Here is a 14,352-nt window from a genome sequence, read left to right as displayed (position 1 = left end):
TCAGCATATAGGAGGGAGATTGAAAATCAGGCTGAGTGGTCTCGTAACAACAGCGTCAGCAAGACCAAGGAGCTGATTATTGAATTCCAGGGGAGGAGACCAGAGGACCATGAGCCAGTCCTCATCAGAGAATCAGAGATATAGAGGGTCAGCAACTTTAAATTCCTTGACGATATTATTTCAGAGGACCTAAACTGTGCCTAGCATGTAAGTGCAGTTACAAAAGAAGCACAGGAGCACCTCTACTTCCTTAGGAGTCTGAAAAAAATTCAGCATGACATCTAAAACTTTGACAAACTTCTACAGTGGAGAGTATTTTGACTGGCTGCATCACAGCCTAGTAGAGAAACACCAATGCTCTTTAACAGAAATTCCTACATAAAGGAATGCATAGAGCCCAGTCCATCACAGATAAAGCCCTCTCCAGCATTCAGCACAGCTACAGGAAACATTGTCGTAAGAAAGCAGCGTCCAGCAGAGATCCCACCACACAGGACATGCTCTCTTCTCACTGCTGCCATCAGGAAGAAAGTACAGGAGCCTCAGGTATCACATCACCAGGTTCAGAAACAGTTATTACCACTCAAACCATCAGGCTCTTGAACCAAATGGGATAACTGCACTCAACTTCACTTGCCCCTTTAATGAGATGTTTCTGCAACTTATGGACTTAGGGACTCATCGTCTTGTGTTCTTGACATTCATTGCTTATTTATTTATTATTGTTATTATTATTTATTCATTTTTGTATTTGCACAGTTTACTGTCTTTTGCACACTGGTTGAAGACCCTGTTGATGTGGTCAATTGATCCTCTTACTGTTATTATTTTATTATGTATTTATTGAGTATGCCCACAAGAAAATGAATCTCAGGGTTATATATGTACTTTGATAATAAATTTTCTTTGAACTTTGAAGGAACTGTTGGACGGTTAGGAGGGATCATTGACAACCCTCAGGGCCATAGGTACTCAGCGCTCCTGATAGAAGTCTCTAATGGGTGGAAGAGATCCTCTCAGCAGTCCTCACAATCCTTCGTAGGGACTTGCAGTCAGACGCCTTACAATTCATGTACCAGGCAGCCGTACAGCTGATCAGGACACTGTCAATGGTGCTCCCATAAAAATTGGTTAGAATGGAGAAGGGGGAGGATGCACTCGCCTCAACTTTCTCAGCAGGTGGAGATGCTGCTGTGCTTTCTTGACCAAAGAGATGGTGTTGAGGGTCCAGGTAATATCATCAGTTACTGTATGTGCTCACTGGGAAACGTGGTGCTCCTAACTCTCCATGGAGGAGAGTTCACGTGCAGTGGGGAGTGGTCAGCCTGCACCTTCCTACATCCACAATCATCTCTTTGGTTTTGTCCATGTTGAAACCCAAGTTGGTGTGCTCGCACCATTCTACTGGCTGCTCTACCTCCTCTCTGTATGCCGTCTTGTCATCATTGTTGATGAGACTGACTGCTGTTGTGCATGTATCAGCAGCGCAGTCATACATCAGCAGTGCAGTCATGCATCAGCAGTGCAGTCATGCATCAACAGCGCAGTCATACATCAGCAGTGCAGTCGTACATCAGCAGTGCAGTCATACATCAGCAGCGCAGTCATACATCAGCAGTGCAGTCATACATCAGCAGCGCAGTCACACATCAGCAGCGCAGTCATACATCAACAGCGCAGTCATGCATCAACAGCGCAGTCATACATCAGCAGTGCAGTCATACATCAGCAGCGCAGTCACGCATCAGCAGTGCAGTCACATATCAGCAACGGAGTCATACATCAGCAGTGCAGTCATGCATCAGCACTGCAGTCATACATCAGCAGTGTGAACGGCAGTGGGCTGAGCACGCAGCCCTGGGGGAGCACCAGTGCTCATCATGATGGAGCTAGAGAAGCTTCTGCCAATGCAGACTAACTGCGACCTTTCTGTCAAGATGCCAGGATTTACAGACAGAGGTGTTGCGACCCAACGAGGACAGTTTACCCACCAGCTTCTGAGGGGGGAGCACCATCCTGGCAGATGAGGCACCATTTTGCAGGTGGGGTAAGCTGGAGTGGAAGGCACAGGCTATGACATCACCAATTTGAGTGGTAAGTGATCTGGAAAGGGCCCAATGAAGCAGGAAGTTGGGATTTAATGTCAGCCAATCAAAGCACTTCATTATGTTTTTAGTTAGTGCCACTGAGCAGCAGTCATTGAAGCAGGTTACTGTTGCCTTCTTGGGCACTGGGGTGATGGTGCTGCCTTGAAGCCTGCGGGGACAGTGGACTGATCCAGACAGATGTTGACGATGTCTGTTAGAACCTCTGTTAACTAGGCTGCACTGTCCCTCACACCCCACCAGGTACGTTGTCAAGCTCTGCAGCTTTACATGGGCTGACTACAGCTAGGCTCTTCCTCACATCAGCTGCAGCCAGACAGAGTGCCTACTCTTTGGTGGGGTGAGAAATGGGGGGGACATTCCCCCCGCCTGCCCCCAAGGAGTAGGTGCTCTCACTGCTCCTCAGGGGAGTGTTGTTTGTCACTGAGGAGATGTTATGTTTGATCCGCACTGAGTGTGGTTTTCCAATGAGGAAGTCAAGGATCAAGTTGCAGAGGAAGGTACGGAGGCCCAGGTTTTGTAGTTTGTTGTTCAGTATGAGGGTACGAAATCTGAGCTGTAATCAATAAAGAGCAGCCTGAGGTAGGTATTGCTGTTATCCAGGAGATCCCAAGCTGAGCGGAGAGCCAGTGAGATCGTGTCCACTGTAGACTCACTGTGGCAATAGGAAAAATGCAGCAGGCCCAGGTCCTTGCTTAGGCAGGAGTTGATTCTGACCATGACTAACCTCTCAAAGCTATTACCCATGGCAAAGTTATTTCCCATGGTAAGGGATTCTAGGACAAGAGGGCACGAGTTCGGGATTAAAGGACACCCTTTTAGAACTGAGATGTGGAGAAATTACTTTAGTCAGAGGGAGGTAAATCTGTGGAATTTGTTGCCATGAGCGGCTGTGGAGGCCAAGTCATTGGGTGTATTTAAGGCACAGATAGATAAGTTCTTGATTAGCCAGGGCATCAAAAGGTATGGGGTGAAAGCAGGGGAGTGGGGATGACTGGAAGAATTGGATCAGCCCATGATTGAATGGTGGAGCAGACTCGATGGGCCGAATGGCCTACATCTGCTCCTATATCTTATGGTCTTCTGGTCTAAAGCACTTCATCACAGTCAATATGAGTGCAACTAGGTGATAGTCATTGGTACAGCTCACCCTGTCCTTCTTGGGCACTGATCTGGTTGTCACCCTTCTGAAGCAGGGTGGGAATCTCCGACCTCAGTAGTAAGAGGTTGAACATGTCCTTGAACACTCCTGCAAGTTGGTTGTCACAGGTTTTCAATTCTCTATCAGGTACACCTCTCGAAAGACGTTCTGATGTCGGCCTCTGAGACAGAGACCACAACGTCTCCAGATGCTGCAGGGATTTGCACAGATGCGGTTTTATTCTCCCTTTTGAAGTGTGTATAAAAGGTGTTGAGCTCATTTGGGAGTGCAGCATCACTACCAATCATGATGTTAGGTTTCACTCTTTGGAAGTATGCACCTGCAAACCCTGCCAGAGCTGACGTGCATCCACTTCTCTGTCTAGCTTCAATCAGAATGGTTTTCCCACTCTTAAAATAGCCTTCAATAGGTTGTTCATAGACCTATTTTATAGGTCTGGATCACTGGTCTTGAATATCACAGATATAGCCCTCAGCTCTCTATGAAACTCTTGGTTCATCCACAGCTTTTAGTTTGGATATAGCTGGAATGTCCTTGAAGTCACACACTCATCCACACCAGGCCTTAATGAAGTTGATGACAACTGTGACATATTCACTCAGATTTGAAGACGAATCCCTGAATATCGTCGAGTCCTCCACCTCAAAGCAGCTGGTGGACCAGGCAATTCCCGAGGGATCTTTGGTCTCAATTCCATTTTCTCACTGTAAACATCGAGGCAGGAGGAGAAGATGGCGGCGCGATGCAGCGCGCATAGCCTCTCCGGTGAAATGATATTGTATTTGTAAATAGGACACCATGCACAATTCTGATTTGATGAAGACAGACGTGAGAAGCAGAAGAACATCTGGAGAAATTTCTGAAATGCCGGGTTCGCTGCCTCTGTTACCGTGCGATCGAGAGTCTCCGGAGGGAAGGCCCCAACATCCCTGGCTGGCCTGCTGCTGGCGACCGAGGCTGAGGTCGAAGCGTTCGGCAGAGATGGTGCTCGGTACTCGGTGTCGGAGGGCTGAACAGAGCTCGAAGTTTTCGGATGACTCAGAGTCAGACTGTGCTCAGGCATGGCAGAGAGAGTTTTCTTCCTTCTCCCATCTGCGTGAGATGTGGGACTTTTGAGAGACTTTGAACTTTTTTTTACTGTGTCATGGCCTGTTCTTCATCAAGTTATGGTATTGTTGCACTGTTGTAACTATATGTTATAATTATGTGGTTTTTGTTAGTTTTTCAGTCTTGGTCTGTCCTGTGTTTCTGTGATATCACACCGGAGGAATATTGTATCATTTCTTAATGCATGCGTTACTAAATGACAATAAAAGAGGACTGTGTGTCCTCATAATCTAAAAAAAAATCTAAAAACTGACACGCTCGATTGGACTGTATTGTCCACAGTTTTGCTGAGGCTACACTTGGTCCTCCTGTTATAGAAAAGATGTCAATAGACTAGATAGACTGAAGTGAAGATTTACAAAGTTGCTGCCAGGAATTTGGAGTGTTAAAGCTGTTTTGGTCTCCTTATCTAAGAAAGGATATGCTGGCATTGGTGAGAGTGCCAAGAAAGTTCACAAGAATGATCCCGGGAAAGAAAGGGTTAATCTATGAGCAGTGTCTGATGTCTCCGGGTCTGTACTCACTGGAGTTTAGTGGGATGAAGGGTTTTTCAAAAACCATTGAATATTGAAAGGCCTACTTACAGTGAACGTGGAGAGGATGTTTCCTATAGTGGGGGAGTCTAGGACCAGAGGGCACAGCCTCAGAATAGAAGGATGTTTCCTTAGAACAGAGTTGAGGAGGAACTTCTTCAGCCAGAGGGTGGTGAATCTGTGGAATTCATTGCCAGAGACAGGGGTTCACTGGGCATGTTTGAAATGGAGGTTGGCAGTTTCTTAGTTAGTCAGGGTATCAAAACTTACAGGAAGGAGAATGGGGTTGAGAGGAATAATAAATCAGCCATGATGGAATGGTGCAGCAGGCTCGATGGGCTGAATGGCCTAATTCTACCCCTATGTCTTATGTCCTTATGGCTCTATAGGGAGAGGTTGGACATTATTTCTTGGAACATGGTAGACTGAGGAGTTGTATAAAATCACGGGGGGGGCGGGGTGGCGGCGTACTTAAGGTGAATACAGACAATTAATTTTCCCCAAGAAATCTAGATGGCATAGATTTAAGGTGAGAGGGGAAAGATTTAAAAGTCCTTTGCACAGAGGGAGGTTCACGTATGGAATGAGCTGCCGAGGGAATGGTTGTGGTGGGCATAACAAGACTTAAAGATTTTTGGATAACTGTGTGGATAGGAATGGTTTCGAAGGATATGCTGCAAACACAAGCAAATGGGAGTAGCTCATAATGGCAACTGGGTCAGTATGGACTAGCTGGGCTGAATGGCCTTCTTCTGCGCTGTATTACTCTTTGAGAGCATCACCGGCTTCCCATAGATGAAAAAACACAGAGACCATTTGGTGTGAGGGGATATTTCCCAACGTGACTCCACCTCTGTTCTGACACCAGCCACTTCTCTTTGCATATGGCTCTTCCTTCTTCCCCTGAGGCTTGTCAATGGCAATATGTTCATTTACAATCTTGATGAATGGTGCAGCGTGTATCTAGGTCCCAGTGGCCTGCCCTGGCTTATACTCTGAGAGCAGGTTCCGTTGCACTGGGGTAGGTCAGGGACTGCAATCACCACTCACAACCTCGTATGTTTACTGCTATTTCAGCCACCCCCCTCGGACCAGGCCCAGAGCCCACCGACACCAGCCATGCCACTGGCCTCCGCAGCTCACCGTCTGCCCACCAGCGCGCCACGGAACCCCAGGCCACCGTGAAAATCACACCGGACACGCAGCCCGTGACAGGGAGGAACGGGGGCAGGAGGCTGCCACGGCTGCTGAACGACGTGGTCTCAATGGGTAAGGTAACAGGAAGCCAGCTTGAAACCGGTTAGAGAGAGGGGGAAGTGAGGGAGAGAGGGGTTAGAGAGAGGGAAGTGAGGGAGTGAGGGGTTAGAGAGAGGGAAAGTGAGGGAGAGAGGGGTTAGAGAGAGGGGAAGTGAGGGAGATAGGGGTTAGAGAGGGGGAAGTGAGGGAGATAGGGGTTAGAGAGAGGGGAAGTGAAGGAAAGAGGAGTTAAAGAGAGGGGGTGAGGAAGAGAGAGAGGAGTTAGAGAGGGGGAAGCGAGGGAGAGAGCGGTTAGAGAGAGGGGAAGTGAGGGAGAGAGGGGTTAGAGAGAGGGGAAGTGAGGGAGAGAGGGTTTAGAGAGGGGGAAGTGAGGGAGAGAGGGTTTAGAGAGGGGGAAGTGAGGGAGATAGGCGTTAGAGAGGGGGAAGTGAGGGAGAGAGGGGTTAGATAGGGGGAGTGAGGGAGAGAGGGGTTAGAGAGAAGGGAAGTGAGGGCGAGGGGTTAGTGAGAGAGTAACTGAGGGAGAGGGGTTAGAGAGAGGGGAGGGGATTAGAGAGAGTGAGGTGAGGAAGCGAGGTTAGAGAGGGAGGTGAAGTGAGGGGAACTGACGGAGAGGGGTTAGAGAGAGGTGAGGGGGGTTAAAGAGAGGGGAAGTGAGGGAGAGAGGGAGAGAAAGTGGGAAGAAGGAGAGAGGATGAGAGAAAGGGAAACTGAGGGAGGGGGTTAGAAAGAGGGGGACGGGGTTAGAGAGAAAGGAGGAAGACATGTGGTTAGAGAGGGGAAAGTGAGGGAGAGGGCATTAGAGAGAGAGGGATGTGGGGGGACTGAGATGGGGAAGTGCAGGAGAGGGCATTAGAGAGAGAGGAGAAGTGAAGGAGCAAGGGGATTAGAGAGAGGGTTGTGAAGGGGAGTGAGTGAGAGAGGGGGTTAGAGAGAAGGGTAAGCGAGGGAGAGGGGGGTTAGAGAGAACAGGAAGTGAGGGAGAGGGGTAGAGAGAAGGGAAGCAAGGTTGAGAAGTTAGAGAAGAGGTTAGAGAGAGTGAGGGAAAGGGGAAGTGTGAGAGGGGAGGTTAGAGAGAAAGGAGGAGATGCAGACAGCAGGATGGGGAAGGAGGGAGAGATGGTGAAATGGGGGAGGGTGGCTTTAGGAGAGAAAAGTGGGAAGAGGGGAGTTGTGGAGGTTAGAGAAGGAAGGGAGTGGTGTGAAGGAGGAGTGGGAGAGTCGGTGGTGTAAGTGGGGGAGATGGGAGGAGGGGAGAGGGAGCTGAGGAGGCAAGAAATGAGGCAGTGGGAGAGCGAATGAGAAAAGAGGAAGTTGGTAAGGAGGTAGGATGGGGAAGGAGAAGCGAGATAATGGGATGAAAAAAGAAGGCTCTTTGGAGAGAGGGGTAGAGAGAGAGGAGGTGGAACAATGAGGCGATGTCTGGGGAGTGGATGGCAGTGAGAATGAGAGGACAGGTGGGTGGGGGGTTTGGGTCGCTGGTCTCAGAATTGTGGTATCAACATGCCCTCTGTCTTAGAAATAAACCATTGGGAAAACGTTCCGGTCAGGACTCGGAGCAGGTGGTGAAGTGGGTCAGGGGACCTGTTGTGGCTCCTTTCCCACTACCCCCCTCCCACAGGTCTGCCTTGGACAACCCTTTTGCGGCCCTCGGCTGCCTGGTGCCTCATGTAACGGTGGTCTCTGTAGAGACAGAGTTCACTCGCTGAGCCGCTGTCCACTAACTCTCCTTCCCTCTCCCCCTCTCTCCTCAGCTCTGATTATCATCTGCGCAGTGACGGGTCTCTGCGGACTGGTCGTGGCTGCTTTATGTTGGTACCGGTGAGTCCCTGCTGGCTGAATCCTCCAGGTCTCTGTGCCCTGTTTCTGTTCCCGCCCCAGTGTCTCCTGGCCAACAGGGTCATCTTTGGAATCCCCTCCGCAGCCCCGCTGCCCTTTCTCCACCTCCTTGACCAGAACCGGAATCAAAACTCAAAGTACATTTATTATCAAAGTATGCAACCGTGAGATTTGTCCCCTTACAGGCCGCCACCAGACAAGGAAACCCAATAAAGCCCATTAAAAAAAAGACCCAGTTTGCAGAATAAAAACCCAAATCTGCAAACAATAAAAGTAAGGAAATAATATTCAGAACTGAAGTTCACAAAAGTGAGTTCGCAGCCATGAAGTCAGTCATCACTGCCGCAGATGCAGGAGCCCGTTGGTCGCAGACCACAGCCTCAGTTCAGTGGAGAGTCAAGTAAGCTTCACAAAGCCGCAAGCTGAACTGGCCTGCCCATCTATTTGCCTCTGGCCCCGACACCGTGACCTTTACAATCTGCTCTGGCATTTAATCCATCCAAAGCTTGGGTCGTTCCTCACTGCCGGACGTGGACCCGACCCCTTCGATACTCTCCTGAGCCCGTGCCCCACTGCCTCATTGCGGCCCGTACCAGGGTCTTTTCTAATTTGGCCCGGTGCTTAAATCAATCAAACCTCGGGTTCTTCCTTGCTCTCGGACCCAGGCCCGGACCCCACCACCTCGACTTTGCCTCGCCTCGAAGTCCATTCCAGCAGTGGCCAAACATTGGCTCTTTCCCCGGTCCCAGGCCCATTCCTGCCAGCTCAATTGGACCCATACACGCCACGCCGCTGCCAGCATGCACCTTCAAGACTTCAGTTCACACTGCAAATACGCCTGGTCATACAGGCAATCCGAAAGGGAAGTTGCAGCCTATTGATTGCAGTGATCAATCTGGTTATTGTCCCTGATATAAGTTGTGAAGTTTGTTGTTTTGTAGGAGCAGTACAGTGCGGGCAAGATAAATTATTATACGTTTTAACAATAAATACATAAACATTCATGGTGCAAAAGAGGAATGCTGAGGAAGTGTTCATGGATTCATGGATTAATTCAGAAATCTGATGGCGGAGGGGAAGAAGCTGTTCCTAAATCACTAAGTATGTCTTTGGGCTCCTGCATCTCCTCTCTGAAGGTTGTAATGAGACGAGGGCTTGTCTTAGACGGTGAGGGACCTTCATGCTGGATGCTGCCTTCTTGAGGCATCGCCTTTTGGAGATGCCCTCGCTGGAGGGGAGGGTTGTGCCCGTGATGGAACTGGCTGAGTCCAGAGCCCTCCGCAGCCTCTCACAATCTCGAGAATCGGGGCCTCCAGATTAGGCAGTGAACCAACCACTCAGAATGTCCTGCACGCTACATCTGGAGAAATTTGCTAGAATCTTTGGTAATACACGGAGTATCCTCAAACCCCTAATGAAGCAGAGCTGCTGGTGTGGCTTCATCATAAGACCATAAAACACAGGAGCAGAATTAGGCCATTCAGCCCATCGAGTCTGCTCCACCATGGTAGCATTGGTGTGTTGCACCCAGGGTAGATCCTCTCAGATGCTGATGTCCAGGACCCTTGGAGTCAGATTTTGCCTGATAATCCTTCAATGCACAGTTATGACGTTAAGGATCCTTCTAGGACTGGGTGGCATTGTTCCTGATATTAGTTGGCGATCTGTTTATGAACCAATGACAGGATAGTCCCTTTCTGAAGACATGAGAGACTAAATGCTGGAATTGGGAGCACAAGGTACTGGAGGAACTCAGTGGGTCAGGCAGCATCTGTGGAAGGAAATGGAGAGTCAGTGTTTCAGTCGAGACCCTTCAAATATACAGTTTTTCTGATTTTTGCACATTTTTTAATCTATTCAATATACGTATACTGTAATTTATTTATTTATGTATTATTATTTTCTCTTCTATATTATGTATTGCTGCTAAGATAACAAATTTCACATCACATGCCGGTGATAATAAACCTGATTCTGATTCTGATCCGGACTGATAGAGAGAGGGAAGGTAGCCAGTATAAAAAAGTGGACCAAGAGCTGGCAGGCGACGGGTGGACCAGGTGACCGGGCTGATGGCCAGATGAGGGAGGGGAAAGTGGGAGTGATGTCAGAAGCTGGGAGGTGAGATGTGTCTGTGATAAAAAGCTGAAAATGGTGGGGTCTGATAGGAGAGGAAAGTGGAGCACCATGTAAAGCAAGGGTTCCCAACCTAGGCTCCACAGACCACTTGCTTAATGATATTGGCCCCTGGTTGGGAACCTCTGGTATGAAGGGAGGGAGGTAGGGAGGGTAGAGGGAACCAGTGGGAGGAGCGTGTGAGTGATGAGCAGATGGAGAGGTTGGGGAGGTGAAAGAAACAGGGTGACGGGGGCCATGTGGGTGTGGAGAAAAGTCACAGAGATACAGTGCACTACAGAACAGAAACAGGCCTTCGGTATCTCTAGTCCATATGCTGACTTGGTCTTATCAGAATCCGGTTTATTATCAACCTACCTTCAGAGAGGAGGTACAAGAGAGACACAAGAAAAAGGGGGAAGGGATGGAGGGGGGAGGAGTTACCAGAAGTTTGAGAGTTTGATGTTTAGGCCACTAGGTTGGAGACTACCCAAGGGGAATATGAGGAGATGTTCCTCTAAGACAGGGGTTTCCAACCTGAGGTCCACTGCCCCCTTGCTTAATGGTATTGGTTCATAGCATTAAACAGGTTGGGAACCCCTGCTCTAAGAGGTCCATTGCTCACTGGAGCCAGATGAGATCAAGGGGAATGTAGGGAGGTCTGATATCTTCACCATGGGCTTGAAATTGAGCCAGGCATGACCACTCCCCCACCAATCACAGATCAGCATAGAAGGCAAACCCTTCAGCTGACTTTGAAGGCAGCATTAGTCATAGTCATAGTCATACTTTATTGATCCCGGGGGAAATTGGTTTTCATTACAGTTGCACCATAAATAATAAATAGTAATAAATCCATAAATAGTTAAATAGTAATATGTAAATTATGCCAGGAAATAAGTCCAGGACCAGCCTATTGGCTCAGGGTGTCTGACCCTCCAAGGGAGGAGTTGTAAAGTTTGATGGCCACAGGCAGGAATGACTTCCTATGACGCTCTGTGTTGCATCTCAGTGGAATGAGTCTCTGGCTGAATGTACTCCTGTGCCCAACCAGTACATTATGTAGTGGATGGGAGACATTGTCCAAGATGGCATGCAACTTGGACAGCATCCTCTTTTCAGACACCACCGTCAGAGAGGCCAGTTCCATCCCCACAACATCACTAGACTTATCAATGAGTTTGTTGATTCTGTTGGTGTCTGCTACCCTCAGCCTGCTGCCCCAACACACAACAGCAAACATGATAGCACTGGCCACAACAGACTCATAGAACATCCTCAGCATCGTCCAGCAGATGTTAAAGGACCTCAGTCTCCTCAGGAGATAGAGACAGCTCTGACCCTTCTTGTAGACAGCCTCAGTGTTCTTTGACCAGTCCAGTTTATTGTCAACTCATATCCCTAGGTATTTGTAATCCTCCACCATGTCCACACTGACCCCCTGGATGGAAACACCCCAGCTAAGGTATAACAGGTGTAGACAGGATGCTAGTTCATACAGTGGAACGCTGCTCCTGTGAGATTTGAGATTTCAGGGTACCTCTATGTTCTAACAGTCTTCCTGATGACGACTGTACATTTACAGGAAGTGCAGCCAACGTCAGCTCCTGACTGCCAAGGTCAAGGAACAGGAGCTGCTCGACAGGGAAGGGTAAAATGAGGCAGAGTGGTAGTGGTAGTGATAGGAGACTCGATGATTAGGGGGATGGACAGGAGATTCTGTGGCCGCGGAAGAGAAGACAGGATAGTGAGTTGCTTCCCAAGTGTTAGAGTCCTGGATGTGTCAGAGCGGCAGCAGAAGATTCCCAAGAGGGAGGGCGAGCAGCCAGAGGGCACAGTGCACATAGAAAAGGGGAAGAGGTCCTTCACAGTGAATGTAGGGAGTTACGGAAGAGGTTGAAGAGCAGGACCTCTGAGATAGTGATCTCTGGATTAGTTCCAGTTCCATGTGCTAGTCAGGGTAGGAACAGGACAACGACACCCATGAATGAGTGGCTGAGGAACTCAGAGGGTGGGATTTCAGATTTCTGGGTCATTGCAATCTCTTCTAGGGAAGGTATGACCCGTACAAAAGAGACAGCTTACACCTGAACCCGGGGGGGGGGGGGGGGCGACCAATATCCTTGCTGGCACATTTCCTACAGCTGTTGGGGAAGGGTTTAAACTAAGGCGGGAATTAATCTTATAAGAGAAGGATGTGATGCTGAGGCTTTATAAGGCACTAGCCAGAGTACTCTTGGAGCGTTATGAGCAGCTTTGAGCCCCTTATCTAAGAAAAGATGAGCTGGCGTTGGTGAGGATCTAGAGGAAGTTCACAAGAACAATTCCAGGAATGAAAGGGTTAACATATAAGGAGCATTTGATATCTCTGGGCCTGTACTCACTGGAGTTTAGTAGAATGAGGGGGATCTCATTGAAACCTACCAAGTATTGAAAGGCCTAGTTAGAGTGGATGCGAAGAGGATGTTTCCCAAAGTGGCTGTGCCTAGAACCAGAGGGCGCAGCCTCAGAATCGAGAGACGTCCCTTTGGAACACAGGAGAGAAGGAATTTCTTTAGCCAGAGGGTGGTGAATCAGTGGAATTCATTGCCGCCAATGGGTGTGGAGGCCTACTCATCGAGTTTATTTAAAGCAGAGGCTGAGAGGTTCTTAGTCAGTCAAGACACCAAAGGTCATGGGGAGAAGGCGGGAAATTGGAGTTGAGCGGGATAATAACTCAGCCATGATAGAATGGCGGAGTAGAATCGATGGACCGAATGGCCTGATTATGCTCCTATGTCTTATGGTCTTGTGGTTATTTACAGAGTGCTAAATTCAGGGAACGCACTGTCAGGGGTGGTGGTAGATGCAGATACGTTAGGAGTATTTAAGAGATTCTTAAGAGACAGGGGATGAACGAAAAGTAGAGGTTCTCCTGTAAATGCCTGCAAGAAAATGAATCCAGGGTAGTATATGATAACACTTTGGTAGTAAATTTACTTTGTACTTTAATCAATCTGAGTAGCTTTATTTGTCTCATATACTGTATATCAAAACAATGTAGTGAGTTACGTCAACTCAAATCAGCAGGCATTGTGTTGGGACAGCCTGCAAGTGACACTATGCTTCCACAACTCACTAACACCAACAGGGTACATCTTTGGAATGTGAGAGGAAGAAGGAGCACCCAGAGGAAACTCACGGGGAGAACACACAAGCTCCTATGGATCGAACGCTAATCTCACAGCTGACCCACTGTGAAGCGCTGAACTAGCCGCTGCGCTACTTTGTCTCCCCAGTCTGGAGGGGGATCCCAGCGGATCACGCAGAGCATGTGAAAGACAGTGAGTTAGTTCTGACTTTGGTGCAGGAGGGTCCTCAGCTGTCCGTTTCTTTCCTTGCAGGTTGCAGAAGGAGGTGAGACAGGCGCAGAAGGTTGTCTATGAAGGATCACAGAAGCCATTACCCCCGGTAAGGATCCAGGAGGGCTGGGAGGAAATGGCCCAAGGTAAAGCAACAAGCCTCCAAGAGGATCTTCCAGTGTTGAAAACGCACTCAAGAGACTTCAGTAAGGCCTTTGACAAGGTCCCGCATGGGAGGTTAGTTAGGAAAATTCAGTCGCTAGGTATACATGGAGAGGTGGTAAATTGGATTAGACATTGGCTGGATGGAAGAAGCCAGAGAGTGGTGGTAGAAAATTGCTTCTCTGAGTGGAGGCCTGTGACTAGTGGTGTGCCACAGGGATCGGTGCTGGGTCCATTGTTATTTGTCATCTATATCAATGATCTGGATGATAATGTGGGAAATTGGATCAGCAAATTTGCTGATGATACAAAGATTGGAGGTGTAGTGGACAGTGAGGAAGGTTTTCAAATCTTGCAGAGGGACTTGGACCAGTTGGAAAAATGGGCTGAAAAATGGCAGATGGAGTTTAATACTGACAAGTGTGAGGTATTGCACGTTGGAAGGACAAACCAACGTAGAACATACAGGGTAAATGGTAAGGCACTGAGGAGTGCAGTAGAACAGAGGGATCTGGGAATACAGATACAAATTTCCCTAAAAGTGGCGTCACAGGTAGATAGGGTCGTAAAGAGAGCTTTTGGTACATTGGCCTTTATTAATCAAAGTATTGAGTATAAGAGCTGGAATGTTATGGTGAGGTTGTATAAGGCACTGGTGAGGCCGAATCTGGAGTATTGTGTTCAGTTTTGGTCACCAAATTACAGGAAGGATATAAATAAGGTTGAAAGAG

The 14,352-nt window shown here is 48.5% G+C and overlaps 1 protein-coding gene across 1 annotated transcript in view; it reads left to right on the top strand.

Annotated features, from left to right (window-relative positions):
- The window catches only part of LOC134346107 (neural proliferation differentiation and control protein 1-like), a 31,396-nt gene that overhangs the window by 4,821 nt on the left and 12,223 nt on the right, over nt 1-14,352 (top strand). The window contains exons 3-5 of the mRNA XM_063047406.1: nt 5,985-6,176; nt 7,919-7,985; nt 13,502-13,568. Coding sequence (XP_062903476.1) covers nt 5,985-6,176; nt 7,919-7,985; nt 13,502-13,568 — 326 coding nt within the window. The remainder of the gene's footprint in view (nt 1-5,984; nt 6,177-7,918; nt 7,986-13,501; nt 13,569-14,352) is intronic.

Source organism: Mobula hypostoma, chromosome 5 (genome assembly GCF_963921235.1).
Source record: "Mobula hypostoma chromosome 5, sMobHyp1.1, whole genome shotgun sequence".
In the NCBI taxonomy this organism is placed as follows: domain Eukaryota; kingdom Metazoa; phylum Chordata; class Chondrichthyes; order Myliobatiformes; family Myliobatidae; genus Mobula; species Mobula hypostoma.
This window is presented reverse-complemented; position numbering and strand designations above follow the sequence as displayed.